Source organism: Pristiophorus japonicus, chromosome 15, assembly GCF_044704955.1.
Source record: "Pristiophorus japonicus isolate sPriJap1 chromosome 15, sPriJap1.hap1, whole genome shotgun sequence".
NCBI classification, from domain to species: domain Eukaryota; kingdom Metazoa; phylum Chordata; class Chondrichthyes; family Pristiophoridae; genus Pristiophorus; species Pristiophorus japonicus.
This window is the reverse complement of record NC_091991.1, coordinates 5,170,324-5,193,879: the sequence shown is the minus strand read 5'-3', so window position 1 is coordinate 5,193,879 and position 23,556 is coordinate 5,170,324. Positions and strand designations below refer to the sequence as shown.

General features: G+C 47.0%; 1 protein-coding gene across 2 annotated transcripts; it reads left to right on the top strand.

Moving 5' to 3' along the window:
• The first annotated feature begins 4,922 nt into the window (after positions 1-4,922).
• On the top strand, positions 4,923-21,871 carry LOC139280574 (coiled-coil domain-containing protein 107). 2 transcript variants are annotated; one of them, XM_070900089.1, is made up of 6 exons: positions 4,923-5,090; positions 11,356-11,564; positions 16,259-16,331; positions 17,152-17,242; positions 19,500-19,597; positions 20,388-21,871. In XM_070900089.1, the coding sequence occupies exons 1-6, from the start codon at positions 4,955-4,957 to the stop codon at positions 20,675-20,677; spliced, it is 897 nt and encodes a 298-aa protein (XP_070756190.1). In that variant the 5' UTR covers positions 4,923-4,954; the 3' UTR covers positions 20,678-21,871. The 2 variants fall into 2 exon arrangements, with proteins under 2 accessions (XP_070756190.1, XP_070756189.1); XM_070900088.1 differs by having other exon boundaries at positions 20,385-21,197.
• The last annotated feature ends 1,685 nt before the right edge of the window (positions 21,872-23,556 follow it).

Here is a 23,556-nt window from a genome sequence, read left to right as displayed (position 1 = left end):
CTGTGCTAAAGCACCTTCACTCACTCCAAATGAGCTGGAGGTGCCAAGCTGGGGAATACTCCCACTGGTTATAACCCTAACCCTAAAAAATATATATATATATATATATCTGCCAAACTGGAAAGCTAGCAAAAGTTGGAAAAACAGCTTCAGCAAAAAGCTCACAGATCGAGAAGAAACCTGCTGGAAAACAATTACCCATGTGTGAAAACAGTTTTGACGAAAGAGCCACGTCCAAAACGTTATCTCATCTGTTCTCTTTGGGAAAGAGACCAAAGCCCATCTAGTTCACACAAGCAAAATACTGCGGATGCTGGAAATCTGAAATAAAAACAGAAAATGCTGGAAATACTCAGCAGGTCAGGCAGCATCTGTGGAGAGAGAAACAGGGTTAACGTTTCAGGTCATGACCCTTAGTCATAACCCAGAAATTACATTTTGAAATATGGATGCTCCTTCCAAATATGTCCAACAATGTGTGCATCAACTTGTGCTACATTTTAGCGGAGCCTGGAAAATTCTGCATTTTTGCATTGAAAATGGTGCATTTTAGTTACTTTTAAACACTTCAATGGGAAGAGTGACCATAATATGGTGGAATTCTGCATTAGGATGGAGAATGAAACAGTTAATTCAGAGACCATGGTCCAGAACTTAAAGAAGGGTAACTTTGAAGGTATGAGGCGTGAATTGGCTAGGATAGATTGGCGAATGATACTGAAGGGGTTGACTGTGGATGGGCAATGGCAGACATTTAGAGACCGCATGGATGAACTACAACAATTGTACATTCCTGTCTGGTGTAAAAACAAAAAAGGGAAAGTGGCTCAACCGTGGCTATCTGAGAACTGGTTGTCAGACAGGAAGCAAAGAATAGGAGTAAATGGGGACTTTTCAGAATGGCAGGCAGTGACTAGTGGGGTACCGCAAGGTTCTGTGCTGGGGCCCCAGCTGTTTACACTGTACATTAATGATTTAGACGAGGGGATTAAATGTAGTATCTCCAAATTTGTGGATGACACTAAGTTGGGTGACAGTGTGAGCTGCGAGGAGGATGCTATGAGGCTGCAGAGTGACTTGGATAGGTTAGGTGAGTGGGCAAATGCATGGCAGATGAAGTATAATGTGGATAAATGTGAGGTTGTTAAAAAAACAAGCCTAAAGGCTTTGTGTCTTAATGCAAGGAGTATCCGCAATAAGGTGGATGAATTAACTGTGCAAATAGATGTTAACAAATATGATGTGATTGGGATTACGGAGACGTGGCTCCAGGATGAGCAGGGCTGGGAACTCAACATCCAGGGGTATTCAACATTCAGGAAGGATAGAATAAAAGGAAAAGGAGGTGGGGTAGCATTGCTGGTTAAGGAGGAGATTAAGGCAATAGTTAGGAAGGACATTAGCTTGGATGATGTGGAATCTATATGGGTAGAGCTGCAGAACACCAAAGGGCAAAAAACGTTAGTGGGAGTTGTGTACAGACCTCCAAACAGTAGTAGTGATGTTGGGGAGGGCATCAAACAGGAAATTAGGGGTGCGTGCAATAAAGGTGCAGCAGTTATAATGGGTGACTTTAATATGCACATAGATTGGGCTAACCAAACTGGAAGCAATACGGTGGAGGAGGATTTTCTGGAGTGCCTAAGGGATGGTTTTTTAGACCAATATGTCGAGGAACCAACTAGGGGGGAGGCCATCTTAGACTGGGTGTTATGTAATGAGAAAGGATTAATTAGCAATCTCGTTGTGCGAGGCCCCTTGGGGAAGAGTGACCATAATATGGTGGAATTCTGCATTAGGATGGAGAATGAAACAGTTAATTCAGAGACCATGGTCCAGAACTTAAAGAAGGCTAACTTTGAAGGTATGAGGCGTGAATTGGCTGAGATGGATTGGCGAATGATACTTAAGGGGTTGACTGTGGATGGGCAATGGCAGACATTTAGAGACCGCATGGATGAACTACAACAATTGTACATTCCTGTCTGGCATAGAAATAAAAAAGGGAAGGTGGCTCAACCGTGGCTATCAAGGGAAATCAGGGATAGTATTAAAGCCAAGGAAGTGGCATACAAATTGGCCAGAAATAGCAGCGAACCTGGGGACTGGGAGAAATTTAGAACTCAGCAGAGGAGGACAAAGGGTTTGATTAGGGCAGGGAAAATGGAGTATGAGAAGAAGCTTGCAGGGAACATTAAGACGGATTGCAAAAGTTTCTATAGATATGTAAAGAGAAAAAGGTTAGTAAAGACAAACGTAGGTCCCCTGCAGTCAGAATCAGGGGAAGTCATAACGGGGAACAAAGAAATGGCGGACCAATTGAACAAGTACTTTGGTTCGGTATTCACGAAGGAGGACACGAACAACCTTCCGGTTATAAAAGGGGTCGGGGGGTCTAGTAAGGAGGAGGAACTGAGGGAAATCCTTATTAGCCGGGAAATTGTGTTGGGGAAATTGATGGGATTGAAGGCCGATAAATCCCCAGGGCCTGATGGACTGCATCCCAGAGTACTTAAGGAGGTGGCCTTGGAAATAGTGGATGCGTTGACAGTCATTTTCCAACATTCCATTGACTCTGGATCAGTTCCTATGGAGTGGAGGGTAGCCAATGTAACCCCACTTTTTAAAAAAGGAGGGAGAGAGAAAACAGGGAATTATAGACCGGTCAGCCTGACATCGGTAGTGGGTAAAATGATGGAATCAATTATTAAGGATGTCATAGCAGTGCATTTGGAAAGAGGTGACATGATAGGTCCAAGTCAGCATGGATTTGTGAAAGGGAAATCATGCTTGACAAATCTTCTGGAATTTTTTGAGGATGTTTCCAGTAGAGTGGATAAGGGAGAACCAGTTGATGTGGTATATTTGGACTTTCAGAAGGCGTTCGACAAGGTCCCACACAAGAGATTGATGTGCAAAGTTAGAGCACATGGGATTGGGGGTAGTGTACTGACATGGATTGAGAACTGGTTGTCAGACAGGAAGCAAAGAGTAGGAGTAAATGGCTACTTTTCAGAATGGCAGGCAGTGACTAGTGGGGTACCGCAAGGTTCTGTGCTGGGGCCCCAGCTGTTTACACTGTACATTAATGATTTAGATGAGGGGATTAAATGTAGTATCTCCAAATTTGCGGATGACACTAAGTTGGGTGGCAGTGTGAGCTGCGAGGAGGATGCTGTGAGGCTGCAGAGCGACTTGGATAGGTTAGGTGAGTGGGCAAATGCATGGCAGATGAAGTATAATGTGGATAAATGTGAGGTTATCCACTTTGGTGGTAAAAACAGAGAGACAGACTATTATCTGAATGGTGACAGATTAGGAAAAGGGGAGGTGCAAAGAGACCTGGGTGTCATGGTACATCAGTCATTGAAGGTTGGCATGCAGGTGCAGCAGGCGGTTAAGAAAGCAAATGGCATGTTGGCCTTCATAGCAAGGGGATTTGAGTACAGGGGCAGGGAGGTGTTGCTACAGTTGTACAGGGCATTGGTGAGGCCACACCTGGAGTATTGTGTACAGTTTTGGTCTCCTAACCTGAGGAAGGACATTCTTGCTATTGAGGGAGTGCAGCGAAGGTTCACCAGACTGATTCCCGGGATGGCGGGACTGACCTATCAAGAAAGACTGGATCAACTGGGCTTGTATTCACTGGAGTTCAGAAGAATGAGAGGGGACCTCATAGAAACATATAAAATTCTGACGGGGTTAGACAGGTTAGATGCAGGAAGAATGTTCCCAATGTTGGGGAAGTCCAGAACCAGGGGTCACAGTCTAAGGATAAGGGGTAAGCCATTTAGGACCGAGATGCGGAGGAACTTCTTCACCCAGAGAGTGGTGAACCTGTGGAATTCTCTACCACAGAAAGTTGTTGAGGCCAATTCACTAAATATATTCAAAAAGGAGTTAGATGAGGTCCTTACTGCTAGGGGGATCAAGGGGTATGGCGAGAAAGCAGGAATGGGGTACTGAAGTTGAATGTTCAGCCATGAACTCATTGAATGGCGGTGCAGGCTAGAAGGGCCGAATGGCCTACTCCTGCACCTATTTTCTATGTTTCTATGAACTCATTGAATGGCGGTGCAGGCTAGAAGGGCCGAATGGCCTACTCCTGCACCTATTTTCTATGTTTCTATGTTTCTACACATTCAGTTTGTGTATTCTGCATTTCCCATCTTGGTTCATGCATTTATGTTTATTGGCCTCTATCTCAAGGGCAATCCAATTTATCGACAACATTTTGGAGATAAATATAGAGGTGAGGCAGATGTAATTCATAATACAGATTTGCATCACATGGCAATATTGAGAATACATTCAAGTTGTTTATGATTTTTAGAATTTTGCATGTCAAATCGCTGACATACATTGGCTCTTGGTTCGGCAACACCTTCATTTTAAAATTCTCATCCTTGTTTTCCAAATCCCTCCATAGCTTCACCTCTCCCTGTCTCTGTAACCTCCCACAGCCCCACAGTGAGAGACATCTCTGTGCTCCGCTCATTGTGGCCCGGGCGGTGGGCGGGGCCCGGACTCCGGGGCTGTGGGCGGGGCCGGGGCTGTGGGCGGAGCCTGGGCTCCGGGGCTGTGGGCGGGGCCTGGGCTCCGGGGCTGTGGGCGGGGCCGGGGCTATGGGCGGAGCCTGGGCTCCGGGGCTGTGGGCGGGGCCTGGACTCCGGGCTCCGGGGCTGTGGGCGGGGCCTGGACTCCGGGGCTGTGGGCGGGGCCTGGACTATGGGCGGAGCCTGGGCTCCGGGGCTGTGGGCGGGGCCTGGACTATGGGCGGAGCCTGGGCTCCGGGGCTGTGGGCGGGGCCTGGACTATGGGCGGAGCCTGGGCTCCGGGGCTGTGGGCGGGGCCTGGACTATGGGCGGAGCCTGGGCTCCGGGGCTGTGGGCGGGGCCTGGTCTATGGGCGGAGCCTGGACTCCGGGCGGGGCGGGGCCGGGCCTACCGCTGCCATGGCGATGGCTCAGCAGACGGCGCTGGCCCTGGGCCTGTTTATTTGTGTGTTTGTGGTGATTCCGCGGATGTTACTGGGGCCGGGCGGAGGGAAGCAGGTCGCGGCGCCGGCAGCGGGTCATCATCGGCCCTCAGGTACGGCCACTGACCGGGGGGGCTACAGACACTGTCCGAGGGTACGGCCACTGACCCCGGGGGTACGGCCACTGACTGGGGGGCTACAGACACTGTCCGGGGGTACGGCCACTGACCCCGGGGTTACGGCCAATGTCCGGGGGTACAGCCACTGACCGGGGGGTACGGCCAATGTCCGGGGGTACAGCCACTGACCGGGGGGCTACAGACACTGTCCGGGGGTACGGCCACTGACCCCGGGGTTACGGCCAATGTCCGGGGGTACGGCCACTGACCCCGGGGTTACGGCCAATGTCCGGGGGTACGGCCACTGACCCCGGGGTTACGGCCAATGTCCGGGGGTACAGCCACTGACCCCGGGGGTACGGCCAATGTCCGGGGGTACAGCCACTGACCGGGGGGCTACAGAGACTGTCCGGGGGTACGGCCACTGACCCCGGAGGGGGTACGGGCACTGACCGGGGGGTGTACGGGCACTAACCGGGGGGGTGTACGGGCACTGACCCCGGGTGTGTACGGGCACTGACCGGGGGGCTACAGAGACTGTCCGGGGGTACGGCCACTGACCCCAGGTGTGTACGGGCACTGACCGGGGGGTGTACGGCCACTGACCCCAGGTGTGTACGGGCACTGACCGGGGGGGTGTACGGGCACTGACCCCGGGTGTGTACGGGCACTGACCCCGGGTGTGTACGGGCACTGACCGGGGGGGTGTACGGGCACTGACCGGGGGATGTACGGGCATTGACCCCGGGGATGTACGGGCACTGACCGGGGGCTACAGACACTGACCGGGGGGGCTACAGACACTGACTGGGGGTGTACGGGCACTGACCCCGGGGGTGTACCGGCACTGACCAAGGGCTACAGGCCTAGAGCGGGGATGTACGGGCACTGACTGCGTGGGTGTGGGCGACCAGGATCAGGTGGGGTGTACGGACTGACCAGCTGTAAGGCCAGGGTAAGGAGATGATATAACTCCCCGCTCCTCTTTGAAATAGTGCCATGGGATCTTTTATGTCCACCTGAGGAAGCAGACGGGGCCTCGGTTTAACGTCTCACCTGACAGACGGCTCCTCAAACAGTGCAGCACTCCCTCAGCACTGCACTGGAGTGTCACTCGCGATTGTGTGCTCAAGTCTCTGGAGTGGGACTTGAACCCACAACCTTTCGACTTGGATGAGAGAGCTACCACTGCGCCAAGGCAGACAGATTAGGTGTTTATGTTCTAACGGCCTAATGCATTAATAATGCAATAGTAAGTGATATTTTCTCTGAGGTACAGCCTGCATCATTGCTCCCCTGAGCTAAGAGACTAAACATGATGTATGTAGGTTTCCTGGTAACTAACCAGTGGTGACTAGTCTCCTGCTGCAGTGGTGAAAAACGGCAATTCACTAGTTTACAGGTAGCTTCACTGAGATAACAAGTGCAGATCCAATGTAGTTGCTTTCTCTGCTTTCTTGCTACACCTGCTTTTTGTAGTAGCCTGTTATTGGCTTGTCCTTGCTGCACTGACCAGCTCCTTTTCTATACCAAAGGTGCATTTTATTCCTTTTTTTAGGCTTCATTTCTTCTGGCTAAAGTTCAAGTACCTGTGCTTGGTGAGTGAAAAGTTAATTCAAATAAATTTGCCAAGAAAATTGTAGGCTTAATTCCTGATGCGATTTTTAAAAACATATTCCCACAACATTTACCATCACACATCATTGTAAGTTGCAATTGTGGATTGTAATGTATTTGCTTCATGGTTCTTTGCTTGAGAACTCCTAGCAACACATTTCTATTAAGAACTAGTTGGTTTATTAGCAAAGGTTTAACAATCACACAACACATTACCAGTTCATCCACCAGGGTTCACAACCACCTGCCCCATCGTGGATCCCCAAAACCCCAAACTGGCTGGGGTTTTATTGAGTCTTGTGAACATCACATGACTGGCTAAACCACTTCCAACTCAACAGCTCTACAACTCTTTTGGAGACACAAAATAACATTAGTTCAAGTGCTCCCCAATCTGGGGGACACTCCAGACACTTTTCAACTGCCCTTTTTTTTGTTGTTTTTTTGGGGGGGTTTTTTGTGTTTTTAAAAAAAAAAATTGGGGGCATTAAAATCATAAATTCTTTTACAAGTGCCCCCTATAAAAGGGGAGGGGGACACTAAAACCGGCAATTAAAACAAATTAAACTTTAAAACATAAAATCAAATTAAAATTTGGTTGCACTCCAGTCCCTCCGACGCCCACCTCTCGCGGAAGGCCGCGAGCGTACCGGTGGACACCGCGTGCTCCATCTCTAAGGACACCCTGGCCCGGATGTGGGCCGGAAGAGAGGCAGGCAGTCGGGCTGAATGACCCCCTCGACCGCCCGCTGCCTGGACCGGCTGATGGCCCCCTTGGCCGTGCCCAGGAGCAGTCCTACAAGGAGGCCTTCGGACCTACCCGCTCCCCTCCGCACAGGGTGCCCAAAGATCAGGAGTTTGGGACTGAAGTGCAGCCAAAATTTCAGGAGCAGCCCCTTTACATAGTTGAACAGGGGCTGCAACCTCGTGCATTCAATAAAAACATGGAACACGGACTCCTCCAGACCGCAGAAATTGCAGACGGCCTGGGAACCCTTGAACCGGCTTAAACATTTGTTGCACGGGACTGCTCCATGCACCACCCTCCAGGCCAAGACCCAATAAATAGTGGGAGGACTCCCGCGTAGAGTGCGCTCTATCGGGGATCCCCGCCTCCTCCGGACGGCAAGATGGTACGCCATGGCGTGTCCGGACGGCAGACGAGGATGGCAAGGTTGAGAATGTGCAGGAGCAGCCCGTACAGGAAACTCCTCTGCGCAAAACTGAAAGGCACGGAGGGGATTTCCCCGAGGCGGCTCAAGTTGTGAGGCGCCGGCTCCCGAGGGAGGTTCCGGGGTTTGGCGCCGATGAGGAATTCCGTCCGGATGGGGATCAGTTCGGATCAACAGCTCTACAAACCTGTGAGCATAGTCACAGGGGCATTGATTACAGAGATATTGATGACTTTTGCGAGTTAGGTACTAATGTAGTTTGATTAGATTTAGAATCACAAGCCCAGATTCCTGGGTTTGGACAGGGCCGCCTCGGGGTGTCCAGGAATTTGGGTTCCATCAGTTTTCTACCCTGTTTAGACTGGCCCTTTAAATTCAGAAAGAGGTGGCCGTGGGCAGATCTTCCATTCGCCTATCCCCTTACGTGAAGGATGCGCGTCTGGAGGAGTTCCTGGATTCCATTTTTGCCCTTTGTAGGCTACACTGGAACTCATGTCAGCTGAGACCTGGCATAAATCCTATGAAGGCACCAAGCCCTTGCAACAGGAAATTAATGGATCCCAGAGGGGTACCACTGATGTATCTTTGAAGGTGTGATGTATCCGCTCTGACCACACAAGAGACTGGTGTGCAAAATCAAAGCACATGGTATTGGGGGTAATATACTGACGTGGATAGGGAACTGGTTGGCAGACAGGAAGCAGAGAGTCGGGATAAATGGGTCCTTTTCAGAATGGCAGGCAGTGACTAGTGGAGTGCCGCAGGGCTCAGTGCTGGGACCCCCACTATTTAAAATATACATCAATGGATGACGGAATTGAGTGTAATATCTCCAAGTTTGCAGATGACACTAAACTGGGTGGCGGTGTGAGCTGTGAGGGGGATGCTATGAGGCTGCAGGGTGACTTGGACAGGTTAGGTGAGTGGGCAAATGCATGGCAGATGCAGTATAATGTGGATAAATGTGAGGTTATCCACTTTGGGGGCAAAAACGCAAAGACAGAATATTATCTGAATGGCGGCAGATTAGGAAAAGGGAAGGTGCAACGAGACCTGAGTGTCATGGTACATCAGTCATTGAAAGTTGGTATACAGGTATAGCAGGCGGTGAAGAAGGCAAATGGCATGTTGGCCTTCATAGCTAGGGGAGCTTTGAGTACAGGAGCAGGGAGGTCTTACTGCAGTTGTACAGGGCCTTGGTGAGGCCTCACCTGGAATATTGTGTTCAGTTTTGGTCTCCTAATCTGAGGAAGGACGTTCTTGCTATTGAGTTAGTGCAGCGAAGGTTCACCAGACTGATTCCAGGGATGGTCGGACTGATATATGAGGAGAGACTGGATCAACTGGGCCTTTATGCACTGGAGTTTAGAAGGATATGAGGGGATCTCATAGAAACATATAAGATTCTGACGGGACGGGACAGGTTAGATGCAGGTAGAATGTTCCTGATGTTGGGGAAGTCCAGAACCAGGGGACACAGTCTAAGGATAAGGGGTAGGCCATTTAGGACTGAGATGAGGAAAAACTTCTTCACTCAGAGTTGTTAACCTGTGGAATTCCCTGCCGCAGAGAGTTGTTGATGCCAGTTCATTGGATATATTCAAGAGGGAGTTAGAAATAGTCCTTATGGCAAAGGGGATCAAGAGGTATGGAGAGAAAGCAGGAAAGGGATACTGAGGGAATGATCAGCCATGACCTTATTGAATGGTGGTGCAGGCTTGAAGGGCGGAATGGCCTACTCCTGCACCTATTTTCTATGTTTCTATGACCATGCAAATGACACCCTCCCCAGGATTTGGGACAAGAGTCTCTGGCTTGGAGCTAGGCCGGGCTCAGGGGCAGCACACTCGCCTCTGAGTCAGAAGGTTGTGTGTTCAAGCCCCACTCCAAGAACTTGAGCACAAAAATCTATGTTAACACTCCAGTGCAGTGCTGAGGGAGTGCTGCACTGTTGCGGGTGCTGTCTTTTGGATGAGACGTTAAACATTAATATTAGACGTCTGATCTCTGGTGGACGGAAAAGACCACATGGCACTATTTCGAAAAAGAGGCAAGAGAGTTATCCCCGGTGTCCTGGCCAATATTTATCCCTCAATCAACAAAGCAAAAGAGATTTTCTGGTCATTGTCACATTGCTGATTGTGGAAGCTTGCTGTGCTCAAATTGGTTGCCGCATTTCCCACACTAGTGGGTGGGACTGGTTTGCCGCATGCTCCTCCTTCTGCCTGCGCTTGATTTCTGCATGCTCTCGGTAACGAGACTCGAGGTGCTCAGCACCCTCCCGGATGCTCTTCCTCCACTTAGGGCAGTCTTTGGCCAGGGACTCCCAGGTGTCGGTGGGGATGTTGCATTTTATCAGCGAGGCTTTGAGGGTGTCTTTAAAATGTTTCCTCTGCCCATCTGGGGCTCGCTTGCCATGTAGGAGTTCCGAGTAGAGCGCTTGCTTTAGGAGTCTCGTGTTGGGCATGCGAACACTGTGGCCTGCCCAACGGAGCTGGTCGAGTGTAGTCAGTGCTTCGATGCTGGGGATGTTGGGCCTGAATGAGGACACTGACATTGGTGCGTCCGTCCTCCCAGTGGATTTGCAGGATCTTGCGGGGACATCGTTGGTGGTATTTCTCCAGCGATGTGAGGTGTCTACTGTATATAGTCCATGTCTCTGAGCCATACAGGAGGGCGGGTATCACTACAGCCTTGTAGACCATGAGCTAGGTGGCAGATTTGAGGGCCTGGTCTTCGAACACTCTTTTCCTCAGGCAGCTGGAGGCAGTGTTGAACCTCGTCGTCGATATCTGCCCTCGCTGATAATAGGCTCCCGAGGTATGGAAAGTGGTCCACGTTGTCCAGGGCTGCGCCGTGGATCTTGATGACTGGGGGGCAGTGCTGTGTGGCGAGGTCAGGTGGGTAGAGGACCTTTGTCTTACGGATGTTTAGTGTAAGGCCCGTGCTTTCGTACGCCTCGGTGAAGATGTCGATGATGATTTGGAGTTCAACGGCTGCCCAGGACCTTCAGAGTGCTGCTCGGTCGCGCAGCTTAAAAGGAACATTGCTGACAGCCTCTGTGTTTAAAAAGCTAAATAATGTTCCCAACCTCTCCCTTTTTCATTTAGCAACGATCGTAAATTTACGCCCTCTAGTTACCAACTCACTGGCCAGTGGGAATAGTTCTTTTCCTGATTTACTCGATCAAAACCTCTCATAATCTATAACACCTCTATCAGATCTCAAACTTCTTTGGTCTAAAGAAAAGAGCCTCAGCTTCTGTAGTTTCTTCTTACTTTTGATGCACAGTCATTTTAACAGTGGCTGAAATTCTGTCTACCTTTTTATATTTATGTGCTTTTATATATTGCATTTTGTATGGCCGCAGTTGACTCTTTCAGTGCATGGTATTACCGGATATATGGAATGTCATGTCATGTTGAATGGCTATTTTTGTTTGGAATCTCTTCATTTGATTCGTATTACAGGTCCTGGAAGAGGGCAGCCATTAAACACACACTCTCAATCAGATGGTCCCAAAGGAGCACCTAATCTCAGGATGCAGCAGATGAGAAGTGTAAATCAAAAAGATATGAACAGTGAGAAGGCCCAGAGCAGAACCAAAGGATTTGCTTTCCAATTAATGCCACTTTATGCGATCGGCATAGGTGTATATGCAGTTTACAAACTCGTGCAGGTAAGCCCATCACTGTAGTGCACTTTATAAATCTATAATAATAAAGGTCAGTTTTTGTCTGTCCTGAGGCGGGGGGGCGGGGGGGGGGGGAGGCGTTGCGGGAGCACGTGGTCCGGACTGAGGGACAGTTGCACTGACCAATGGGTGATCAGGGCCTGCCCAGCCCCGCAACCAATCAGGGCAGGGAGTGATGGCGCGAATTTTAAAAGTTTTAGTGGCGCTGAGTCTGCTCCAATGAGGAGGTGGCAGTGGATGCGAATCAATAATGATGTCCTCCCTCCCTCCTCTCTCTCACTTTCCCCCCCCCCTCCTTCTCTCCCTCTCCCCCTCCCTCCATCTCTCTCCCTCCCTCTCCCACCTAGTGGGTGCAGGCAGGGGGGGTTGGATCCTCCCCGGGCATTGCTGCGGAGCCGAGAGGAGCACGTGGCGGGAGTGGTGGGTGAGAGAGAAGGAAGAAGAGAGTGGAAGGGGGAGGGAGGGAGGAAGAGAGTGAGTGAGTGGGACGGGGAGAGAGGGTGGGTGGGAGGGGGAGGGAGAGAGTGGGTGGGAGGGAGAGAGACGGACGGAGGAAGAGAGTGGGAGGGGGAGGGAGAGAGACGGATGGAGGGAGGGAGCGAATGGGTGGGTGGGATGGAGGGAGAGAGATGGATGGAGGGAGAGGGTGGGTGGGAGGGGGAGGGAGAGAGATGGACAGAGGGAGGGAGAGAGATGGACAGAGGGAGGGAGAGAGATGGACAGAGGGAGGGAGAGAGATGGACAGAGGGAGGGAGAGAGATGGACAGAGGGAGGGAGAGAGAAGGACAGAGGGAGGGAGAGAGTGAGTGGATGGGAGGGGGAGAGGGAGCGAAGGAGGAGGAGGGAGGGAGGACATCATTATTGATTCTATAGACGAAAAGAATGATATCTAAACAAGTACTGTTGCAATAAAGATACTAATTTGACCGCAAATATTTTGTGGGTATCTGTTAGTAACATAATACTGTAACGAAGAATGCTTGTAAATGCTGCTCACCGTTGCCACTGAATTGTCAAAGTGTTTACATTTCCTGATTTTCTAATGTTTTCTCACCGGGCAAGGTGACAATAATGCAAATAAAACTGGAAGGGACTCGCTCTTTGTACTGTGTTGGTCCATGATCCATGTGTATAGAAGTTTTTGGGGTTTTTTGTCTGTGATAGTTCTTTTCCAGTGTAACAAAACATATTTGTTATTTGTCAATACCTGTGTAGTATTTACAATTTCACAACTAAATGTATAATGTACAATATGTGGCAGAATGGATGGAAATTTGGCTAACCAGAGGCTAGCGGATATTGCCAATGTTCCCTGTACGTTGTGCTTTGCTCTGCACAGTCCCTTTAAAGTTCTGCGCGGTATTTACAATGGACGAGCTGGTGAGCGGCCTGCGTGGGATCTTACAATGACCACACGGCCGAGCACGCAGCTTAGCGGGAACATCGGCTGTTGGATGTGGTTTGGACTGGAAGAATGTAAATAGTGATGGGGACAATGTTAAAATCATTGATCTCAATATATTCCGACAGTACAACAGTGGCTACATATAACATTTTGTTTTATAACTCTCCTGTGAAGCGCCTTGGGATGTTTTACTACATTAAAGGTGCTATATAAATACAAGTTGTTGTTCAGATACACAAATCATTAAGAGTAGGAAGATAGGTTGATTAAAGCATGTGGAATCCTAGGCTTTATATTAAGAGGCATAGAGTACAAAAGCAAAGTGGTAATGCCAAACTTGTAGATTCAATCTCATCGCCGAGAGCATGCAGAAACCAAGCGCAGGCAGCGGAAGGAGCGTGCGGCAAACCAGTCCCACCCACCCCTTCCCTCAACGACTATCTGCCCCACCTGTGACAGGGACTGTGGTTCTCGTATTGGACTGTTCAGCCACCTAAGGACTCGCTTTAAGAGTGGAAGCAAGTCTTCCTCGATTCCGAGGGACTGCCTATGATGATGATGACAATCATTAGTTAGGTTACAATTAGAATACTATGTCTGTTGGGCACCCTACTTTAGTAAGGATGTGTAGGTCATGGAGATGGTACAGAAGAGATTCTCTAAGAGCATTGTGGTGTGCCAACTAGCGATCCTGTCTCCCATCCGCTGCACTACATCACATTCCAAGCTACAATCAAATGCCACTTGCTCAGGACTCTGCTGCAACATCTTGTACATTTTATTTAATTCACTGTCAGGACGTGGTCGTCACATTTATTCACCATCCTTGGTTTGGAGCAGGAGCAGGCCATTCAGCCCCTCTTGCCTGCTCCACCATCATGGCTGATCTGCACCTCAACTCCATCTCCCTGCCTTTGCTCCCTCGATACCCTTACCGAACAAAAAATCTTAACGATCTCAGTCTTGGAACGATCCTGCCCTGAGCAAACGGTGGTGGGACACTTTGTTGTAGTGGATTGATTCAACTGAGGGGCTTGCTAGGCCACTTTCAGAGGGCAGTTACTCATCCATGTTGGTGTGGGACTGGAGTCACATATAGGCCAGACTGGGTAAGGATGGCAGGATTCCTTCCCCGAGGGACATTAGTGAACCAGTTGGGTTTTACGACAATCTGACAGCTTCACTTTTACTGATACCAGCTTTTTATTTCCAGATTTTTTTTTTTTAAAGAACTGAATTCAAATTCTCAAACTGACATAGTGGGATTTGAACTCATGCTCTCTGGATTATTAGTCCAGGCCTCGGATGATGACTAATCCTGTAACGTAACCACTACATTACCCCAGCAAGCAAAAAGGCTTAATGTCTCCATCTGAGATTCCTCTGCCCTTTATTTAATTGGAGGCATTGTCCCATAATAGGTTAAAGCCTCTGCTGAAATAGTGTAGAAAGAAATCACGTTCAGCATTTGTACCTCTTATCCCACAGAATAATTTCAAAAGCCAAAATCCTTTGAAGCAGCAAGTTTTCCTGGCAGCATTACCCCCATCGGATTGCCTGTTTTATCCCCAGTGCTGGACGTGGAACGTAACTTTATTTAAGTAGGGTAAGCCACAGCACCAAAATAAGGAAGGAACCTGCATTTATATAGTACCTTTCACATCCACGGAACTTTCCAAAGTGCCCTACAGCCAGTGAATTACTTTTTGAAGTGTAGACGTTTGTAAGCAAGCAACGATGCCAAATTGTGCACAGCAAGGTCCCACAGACAGCAGTGAGATAAATGATCAATTAACGGGGCTAAAATTCCGTCCTCACCAGGTCGGTACGGAGTGCTCACAGAGGCCACGCAAAAGCGGGTTTTCTGGGCGCGATGCGCATGCGCTGAAAACCGGCTTTTCCGATCTGTCTAGATTTGTCTTGTCACAACAAACGCATCCCCGGGAGAAGTACATCTGCGTGGGTGAAATTGTGCTTCAAACTCTTACGCCTGGTGAAAGCAGGCACATAGCTTACTTTTACCAGTGTAAGAGTTTTAAAACATATGAAAATTAAATTTAAAAACACATTTTTATGTTTAAAAACCCTGTCCATTAAGGTAAGTTTATTTTAAACCGTTTTAAAACATATTTAAAAAAATTCCTTCCAATTTTTTTTTAAACATTTAATTAACTTTAATTGCAATTAATTTTAAATATGCGAGGTGTTTTACTTATTTATTATGTTGTGTTTGAGTGCTTTAAGGGGTTTTCTCATTGATAGCAATGGGAACTTGCACAAACGGACTTCCCATTATCATCAATGTGATTGGTTGTCCAGGCTCACGTGACTCCAGCTTGGACGTACGTACCTCAAAGACAGGCCCCCTGTGGTGCGCAGCGAATCTAGGCCTCCGACCGGGATCCTGCGTTTCTCCGGGACCAACAGGTATAGATTCGTAGATTTTGTTCGGGTCGGGGGCGTTTGTACGAAGGAAGCCTCTGACCGCAATTTTAGGCCCGATCTGTTTTGGTGGTCTTAATTGAGCGCTAACTGCTCCCCTGCTCGTCTTCAAGTGGCGCCATGGGAGCTTTAACGTCCACCTGAACGAGTCTTACTTTAAAGTCTCATCTGAAAAAGCGATGCCAAGAATATGTGCTCTGATCCTGGGCAGCCTGTTTCCATTTTACAGAGGATCCAGTCTAGAATTTACTGCTAAAAATCAACGATCTAGCCGTCCTAAAGGAAGAAAAATAGCTTGCAGTTTCTGTAAGGATTTTATAAAATTTGCATTTGCATTTATATCGCGTCTTTCATGACCTCAGGACATCCCAAAGCAGGTTACAGCCAATGAAGTACTTTTTGAAGTGTAATCACTGTTGTAATGTGATAATGACCAGGATAATCTGTTTCTTTGTGATGTTGATTGTTGGACAAATATTATCAGGGATAACTCCCCTGCTCTTCTTCGAAATAGTGCCATGGGATCTTTTACGTCCGTCTTGAGAGAGCAGACGAGGCCTCGGTTTTAGCATCTCATCTGAAATTCAGCATCTCCGTCAGTGCAGCACTCCATCAGTACTACCCTGCGGTGTCGGCCTGGAATTTTGTGCTCAAGTCTCTGGAGTGGGACTTGAACCCACAACCGTCTGACTCGGAGGCGAGCGTGCTGCCCACTGAGCCAGTGACATGTAAATAGTAATTGCAGGAAAAATAGCTTGCAGTTTTTGTAAGGGTTTTATCGTGCTAACTGTAATTCCTATCATTGTTTGAAATATCTTGTCTGCCTTTTCAGACAAAATTCAATGAAAATGAAAAATTAAGCAATGAGAAAAATAAGGAGGTTGACAATAAGAGGAAAAATACAGGTATACACTTTTTAAGCTAATCGCGCAGGTAATTATTATTTGCCACATTTTTGCAGTGAAATCTGGCGCAGTTTGGTGCACAGCTTTGATTTGACTGAAATCTGTGTTACTCAGTACCGGTGACCCAAGTTACTCAGCTGTCTGTGTTGGTGGGCATGTTCTTTCCTCCCCTGCATGTGTGATGTTGATTAGCTAAACTGCTTGGATTCTGCATCGCTCATCTTAATTGTGAGTAATTATTTATTATTTATTAACCAGTCTGCACCAGAAGAGGCATGCCATACGTTAACTATTGGGCAGAATCTAGAAAGGTTGTACCTGATAAGGGCAGCAGGTGCATGAGAGCGGCATCACCTCCCACGTTCCCCTCCCAGTCACACACAGTCCCGATTTGGAAATATGTCGACCGTCCCTCCGTCGTGGCTGGGTCACAATCCTGGAACTCCCTTCCTAACGGCACTGTGGGAGCACCTTCACCACACAGACTGCAGCGGTTCAAGAAGGCGGCTCACCACCACCTTCTCGAGGTAAACTAGAGATGGGCAATAAATGCCGGCCTTGCCAGTGACGTCCACATCCCGGGAATGAATTTAAAGAAGGTTTTTTGGGAGGGGGAATGGAAATCTCTCAGTACAGGAACTGCACTGAAGTGTCAGCCTAGATTATGCACTCAAGTCTCTGGAATGGGGCTTGAACCCATGACCTGATTCAAATGGCGAGAGTGCCACCAGCTGAGTTAAGGGTGACCACTGCATAATAATACTTGGACTGCAAGCAGCTCTAGTTAATTTTTTAGTAACTTAAGAAACTTTTGTACTAGAAAATCAGCTTTCTGAACTGGAGATGCGTTTGGCACAGACGGAGAGAATGCTGGACTCATTAGTAAAAGAGTTGGATCCTCTCACCAACTGGTAAGTGATCGTTGCTGTTCCGCTGAGGATTTTTTGTTCTGTTTCTCACCCTAAATATTGGTTTGATTTTGTTGAACTTCCTCATTTTCTAACCAGCGCATTATCGCACCTCGACCTCTCGGTGACTTCTATCCTCCATTGTTTCTCCTCTGTGATTCAGCTCCTTGGCATCTGCTTTCAAGGTTCCCTCTCAGTTTCCATTCCTACCTTCCTGACCTCCTGCAGTGCCCTCCCCTTGTGTCCACCTCCAGTGTATCCCAAGGTTCAATCCTTGGCTCCTTTCCCTTTCGTCTTGTACACACTGCCTGCTGAAGACATCATCCATGAGCACGGAGTCAGCTTCTATACATAGACAATGACACCAAGCTCTCTGCCATCACCCTTGACTTTGATCATTGCCATGCTAATGTCAAATTGTTGATGAGCTAGAACTTTGCACCAATTAAACTTTGGCTAGACCAAAACTATCTGGTTTGGTTCTCACCATAACCTCCACATTCCAGGCCCTGATTCCACCCCTCCTTCCTGGTTGCGTGTTCAGGCTGCACTTGACAATGCGTAAACTTAGCGTGCTGTTTGTCCCTAAGCTGAGCTACAAATTCCATTAGCAGTCAATCGCCAAGACTGCCTAGTTCCATCTCTGCAATATGTCCTGCCTCTTCAACGGTCTACTCATCGGCACCCGAGCAAGGGGAGAGAGACACAAGAGTTGAGATGTGCAGGGAGGAGAGAGGGACACAAGAGTTGGGATGAGCAGGGCGAGAGAGACACGAATTGGGATGAGCAGGGCGAGAGAGACGCGAGTTGGGATAAGCGGGGGGAGAAAGACACGAGTTGAGATGAGCAGGGGTGAGGGATACAAGAGTTGGGATGAGCAGGGGGAGAGAGACACAAGTTTTGGAGAAGGTGTGGAGAGAAGCACAAGAGTTGGATGGGTGGGGGTGAGTGGCAGCACACTGGGGTCTCTTGTGGAACTAAGTTGGGTAAAGTTACTAAAGACTGGGACTCTCTTTCACAGTTGCTCCACGTCCATTGAGAGAGGAAGGAAAGGAATGTCGAGAGTGAAATTTCACAGTTGACCTGCTAGTTATCAAAAATTGGCTTGGCCAAAGTAACAAAGCCTCCCCTCTCCATCCAGGGCTAAGCTCAGTTGAGGTAGAGTTTTGATGTCTTTAGTTGAGATCCCAACACAGCAGTATTGTGGCAAGCAGCTCTCCCCTAAATTGATCTTTGAATTACCCACGATTACTTGATGTTCTTATCTCGCACTAAGTTTTTCAGGAGTTGTCTATGAATGTTTCTTTTTTATGATTAACTTTTGCTAAAACATGTTAAATTGCAGGGTTTACATTCACAATATATAACACAGTTACGGAACTTTGTTTAAACAAAAGAAAAAGCATTGGAAACAAAAATATGTTGCTGTCAGGAGTGGAACTTGTTCACCGTGAAGTATTGACTTATGCCAACCAAGGGTCCAACTGTTTTGATCTTTTTTTAAAAGAATGAAATACTTGAAGTAGTGCCCCTTGAGGGATGGGCAATAAATGCTAGTCTTGCCAGCGACGCCCATATCCCACGAATAAATATATTTTTTTAAATTCCTAGCAGCTCTTATGATTACAATAATTCAGCCCCTCGAGCCTGCTCCGCCATTCAGTAAGATCACGGCTGATCTTCGACCTCAACTCCACTTTCCCGCCCGATCCCCATATCCCTTGATTCCCTTAATATTCAAAAATCTATCTATCTCTGTCTTGAATATATCCAACGACTGAGCCTCCACAGCCCTCTGGGGAAGAGAATTCCAGAGATTCACCACCCTTTTAGAGAAGAAGTTTCTCCTCATCTCAGTCCTAAATGGCCGACCCCTTTATCCTGAGACTATGACCTCTGGTTCTGGACTCTCCAGCCAGGGGAAACATCCTCCCTGCATCTACCCTGTCGAGCCCTATAAGAATTTTATATGTTTCAATGAGATCACCTCTCATTCTTCTAAACTCTAGTGAATATAGGCCCAGTCTGTTCAAACTCTCCTCATAGGACAATCCCCCCATCCCAGGAATCAGTCTGGGGAAAAACTGTACAACAGTGTAGTGGTTACACAATTAGTTGTAAATTATGCAATATGATGCTTAGTTTGCAAGACCCAACCGCGTTTCCTATGTATATTGATGAACTGCTGTGCCATTTAATGCCTTTAACCCTGTTTAACTTTAGCAGCTCAGTCTTACTTATTGATTTACATCCACGACAGTGTTGATGCCGTCGCTTCTGAGCAGAAGAATGAAATTATGACACAGCTTCAGCAAATAAGGCAGCTGATGAAAGAGAGGCAGGAACCGAATTTTGATGGTAAAATGATTGGTGTATATGCAATAAAGTGTTGAGGTTTTAAAACAATTAAGATAAATTGATGTACATCACTATCTTAGTTGTACTTGTGGAGGATCTCCATTTTGAATGCTCGGTGCCAAATTTTGTCTGATCGCTCCTGTGAAGCACCTTGGGACGTTTTACTACATTAAAGGCGCTATATAAATACAAGTTATTATTGTTCCCAGAACATAATGGTAATCTGATATTTTTAAATGATCCTATTGTATGAAAAAGCTTAAAATATCCTTTTTTAAAGAGATGGTTACTTGAGGAATTAATGGAGAAATTTAGGAAGAATATTAATAAAAAACTTCAGATTTATCTTATGAATCTGTGGTACTTTCATACCAGTGAAATATAGTCTTATATAATTAAAAATACAGGCAACTCTCGATTATCCGGGTCCCTTGGGGATTGGGCTATGCCGGGTAAACAATTTCTCCGTTAGAGCGAGTTGACATTATAAAGTTAAAACTTCAATGAATAAATACTGTGCAATCAGCTACAAACAGTAACAAGGCAGTTACGTATGGACATTACCAGCATGCATGCAGTTGGTCTCGAGGAGGAGGTTGTCTAGCTCCGGGGTTCCGAAGCGCGCTGCCTTCCCAGGCCGAAAGGACTCCGACGTCAGCGGCGGCCGCGAGAGACAGACGGAATTTTAAATGCCGTTTCCCGTTGCATCTGCGTGCGGATATTCAGGAGTTGCCTGTATAAAGTTTCTGTTTAGAATTGTGATTTAAACCTTTTCTCCCCACTCCAGAAGAACTGGTTCCTGTCTCTGAGAATCTCGAAGAATTTGTCCAGGACATTGAGATAAAGACACAACTGACTGAAGATCGGATCTTTGCGGATAGTGAGGAAGATTCGTTAGAGGATATTGATCCGATAACTGGTAAACCGTTTGCGACATTATTTTTTGATGAGACCGAGTCTGTGTACAGCATCTCCACAGAGGACAGCGAGGGGGATTATGAAGCCTTTGGAGATTTGTCAGAAACCCATGGACCCATGGAGCTGAGAAGACGCAACAAAATGCATGAGTTTGGGAAATGAATTGCTGAAGCTCCCTGTACAGTCATCTTGTCAATCTATTTTGCTGATTCTTGTGTGGTTTGTGCAGAAATATCAATCTGTTGCATGTGATTGATGTATTACTACTTAAAACACAGTAGTACAGAATTTTAATTGTTTTAGTAAAACGTACAAAAGCATAGAAGTACCATACAAATTTGTGTCAATTAACATCAATATTTACTTATTCTATGGTAGTGATAATGATCTTGATTTTTTTTTTGATATTAAAATCTCTCTGAAGAGAATATGTAGCATTGCATAATTTGGGGCTTGTACATAAGAACATAAGAAATAGGAGCAGGAGATGGCCATAGAGCCCCTCGCGTCTGCTCCGCCATTCAATAAGATCATGGCTGATCTGATCTTGGCCTCAACTCCACTTCCCGCCCGCTCCCCATAACCCTTGACTCCCTTTCTGGTCCATCTAAGTTATTGTTAGTAAATTGAAAATCTGTTTAATTACGACGTCTGTGTGTGATTTCCCCATTTATCAAATGCAGGATTCACAACCCAGAGATATTAGTTGTGTTTTTTCAGCGAGGAATGTTTGGTGAATTAATTATTCAAGTATTTAAGGACATAACATTTTAATCTTGTATTTTTTGAAATTAATAGTCGCCTGAAGGAAAAGTGTAACACGCACAAACTCCAAAATGTTTTTATTTCAGTAGTGATCTTACAGCCTCCTGGACACAGCCCCAATCTGACCGCCTGCCAGCCACAGCCCTGACCTCACTATCTCCTGGAATCCAGCCCATATTCCCCCTGGATTCCCAACCCTAGGTCCCAATCTTTACACCTCCAGACAACATTAACAATCAATGCAAGTAAAACTATTCTTAGAAATATAAGAACTTAAGAAATAAGGAGCAGGAGTAGGCCATACGGTCCCTCGAGCCTGCTCCGCCATTTAATACGATCAAGGTTGATCCGATCATGGACTCGGGTCCACTTCCCTGCCCGCTCCCCAAATATCTGCTTCTTTCCCTTTCGTTTTCCACATTACAACAGAGACTACACTCCAAAAAGTACTTCATTGGCTATAAAGCGCCTCGAGACGTCTGGTGGTCGTGAAAGGCACTATATAAATGCAAGTTTTTCTTCTTCTCCTTTCTCCCTAACTATTTTCGCCTCTATCTCTGCCCTCTTCTGTCTATTTCTGTTCCTCTTCTTTCCTTTTAAATGGTAGATAGTGGGTGGAAAGGAGCTACATGGAAAATGTGGCCCTCAATGGGTTCCTTCCCCATCACGCATGCTTCCCTCCACCCTCTCACTCCCATCCAAACCCCTACCCCTACCCCTTCATCTTCCCAATACCCTGCTTTCTTTTCACTGCCATCATGACCAAAACCATTTCCCCTTTGAACTACCCAATTGACCCCTGTAACCTCACCTTGCCCCTAACCCTCCATGGATACGAGGGACCGCCTATGATGATGAACCCCTCCCCGCCCCGCCATCCACTTACCATGCTCCGACTTGTTTCCCAGAAGGCCAGTTGGTGAGAGGTTGTCTTAACGAGTTTCCCTCCTACCCTCCCTCCCTATCTGTTTCCCTCTGAGGTTTGGTTTGCGTTCAAAATTCAGCTTTATTTTGAAAAATAAATCAAATTAGAATGAGGAATGACACTCTGTCTCATAAATATTTACAATTAGAATTTCTGTCTGAATAAGCAATTAGAGCATGTATCTTTTTTAACTAAACAAGACACAGCTTCAAAATTCAACCTTTTTTTAAAATTGAACATCTGCACGAGGAAAGTCACTTGGTTTAATCTGCTTTCTGAAGTTCATCGAACGCAAAAGTTGAAACAGGTGTGCAATCAGTACACTTTTTTTTAACACATGCGCTTAAGAAAACACACAATATAACATGATACCTGGATAATTAAACCTTCTGATATTTGCCTTCTAGCTTTTTTTCAAATCATTTTGGAAAAACACCTGACCAGAAACTGCTCCAAGCTAAACAAAAATATCAGTGCGACTGACTGAACAGTACAGATATATCCTAACAGGCACACTGCACAGCCTGAGATTGCACAATCCAAATGCATCTCACAGCAAAAATGTCAAATCCACGCCCAGGCTTTTGGGAGAGGCTGAGGCCTTCAAGCAAAAAATTTAGTAAAAACATTAAAAAAAACAACAATTCAATGGATAAATGTAATCATGTTATTGTGAAATGTTCTTTTTGGGGGAAAAAAAATATTTAAGCTCCTATTTCAGAAATTTCACTGAAAAAAAAGTTGTCAGCTGAAAATGTTCAAACAGCATTTGGAACCATGTGATTTTTTTGGGGGCATTAAAATCATATAATTTACAAGTGCCCCCTATAAAAGGGGAGGGGGACACTAAAAACACCGGCATTTAAAACAAATTAAACTTTAAAACATAAAATCAAATTAAAATTTGGTTGCCGGGGGTGACGATGCCCTCCAGTCCCTCCGGCGCCCACCTCTCGCGGAAGGCCGCGAGCGTACCGGTGGACACCGCGTGCTCCATCTCCAAGGACACCCTGGCCCAGATGTAGGTGCGGAAGAGAGACAGGTTTGGAACCATGTGTGGAGAAAGGATAACATCAGCTGGTATCCTGATTAGGCAATAACTCCAGTGCGGTGCTGAGGGAGCGCTGTAGTTTTGGATGCGACTTTAAACCGAGGCCCCGTCTGCTCTCTCAGGCAGATGTAAAAGATCCTATGGCACTATTTCGAAGAAGAGCAGGAGAGTTCTCTCCAATGTCCTGAGGCCAATATTTACCCCTCAATCAACATCTAGAAAGAAAGACTTGCATTTATATAGCACCTTTCATGACCATCGGACATTTCAAAGCGCTTTACAGCCAATGAAGTACTTTTG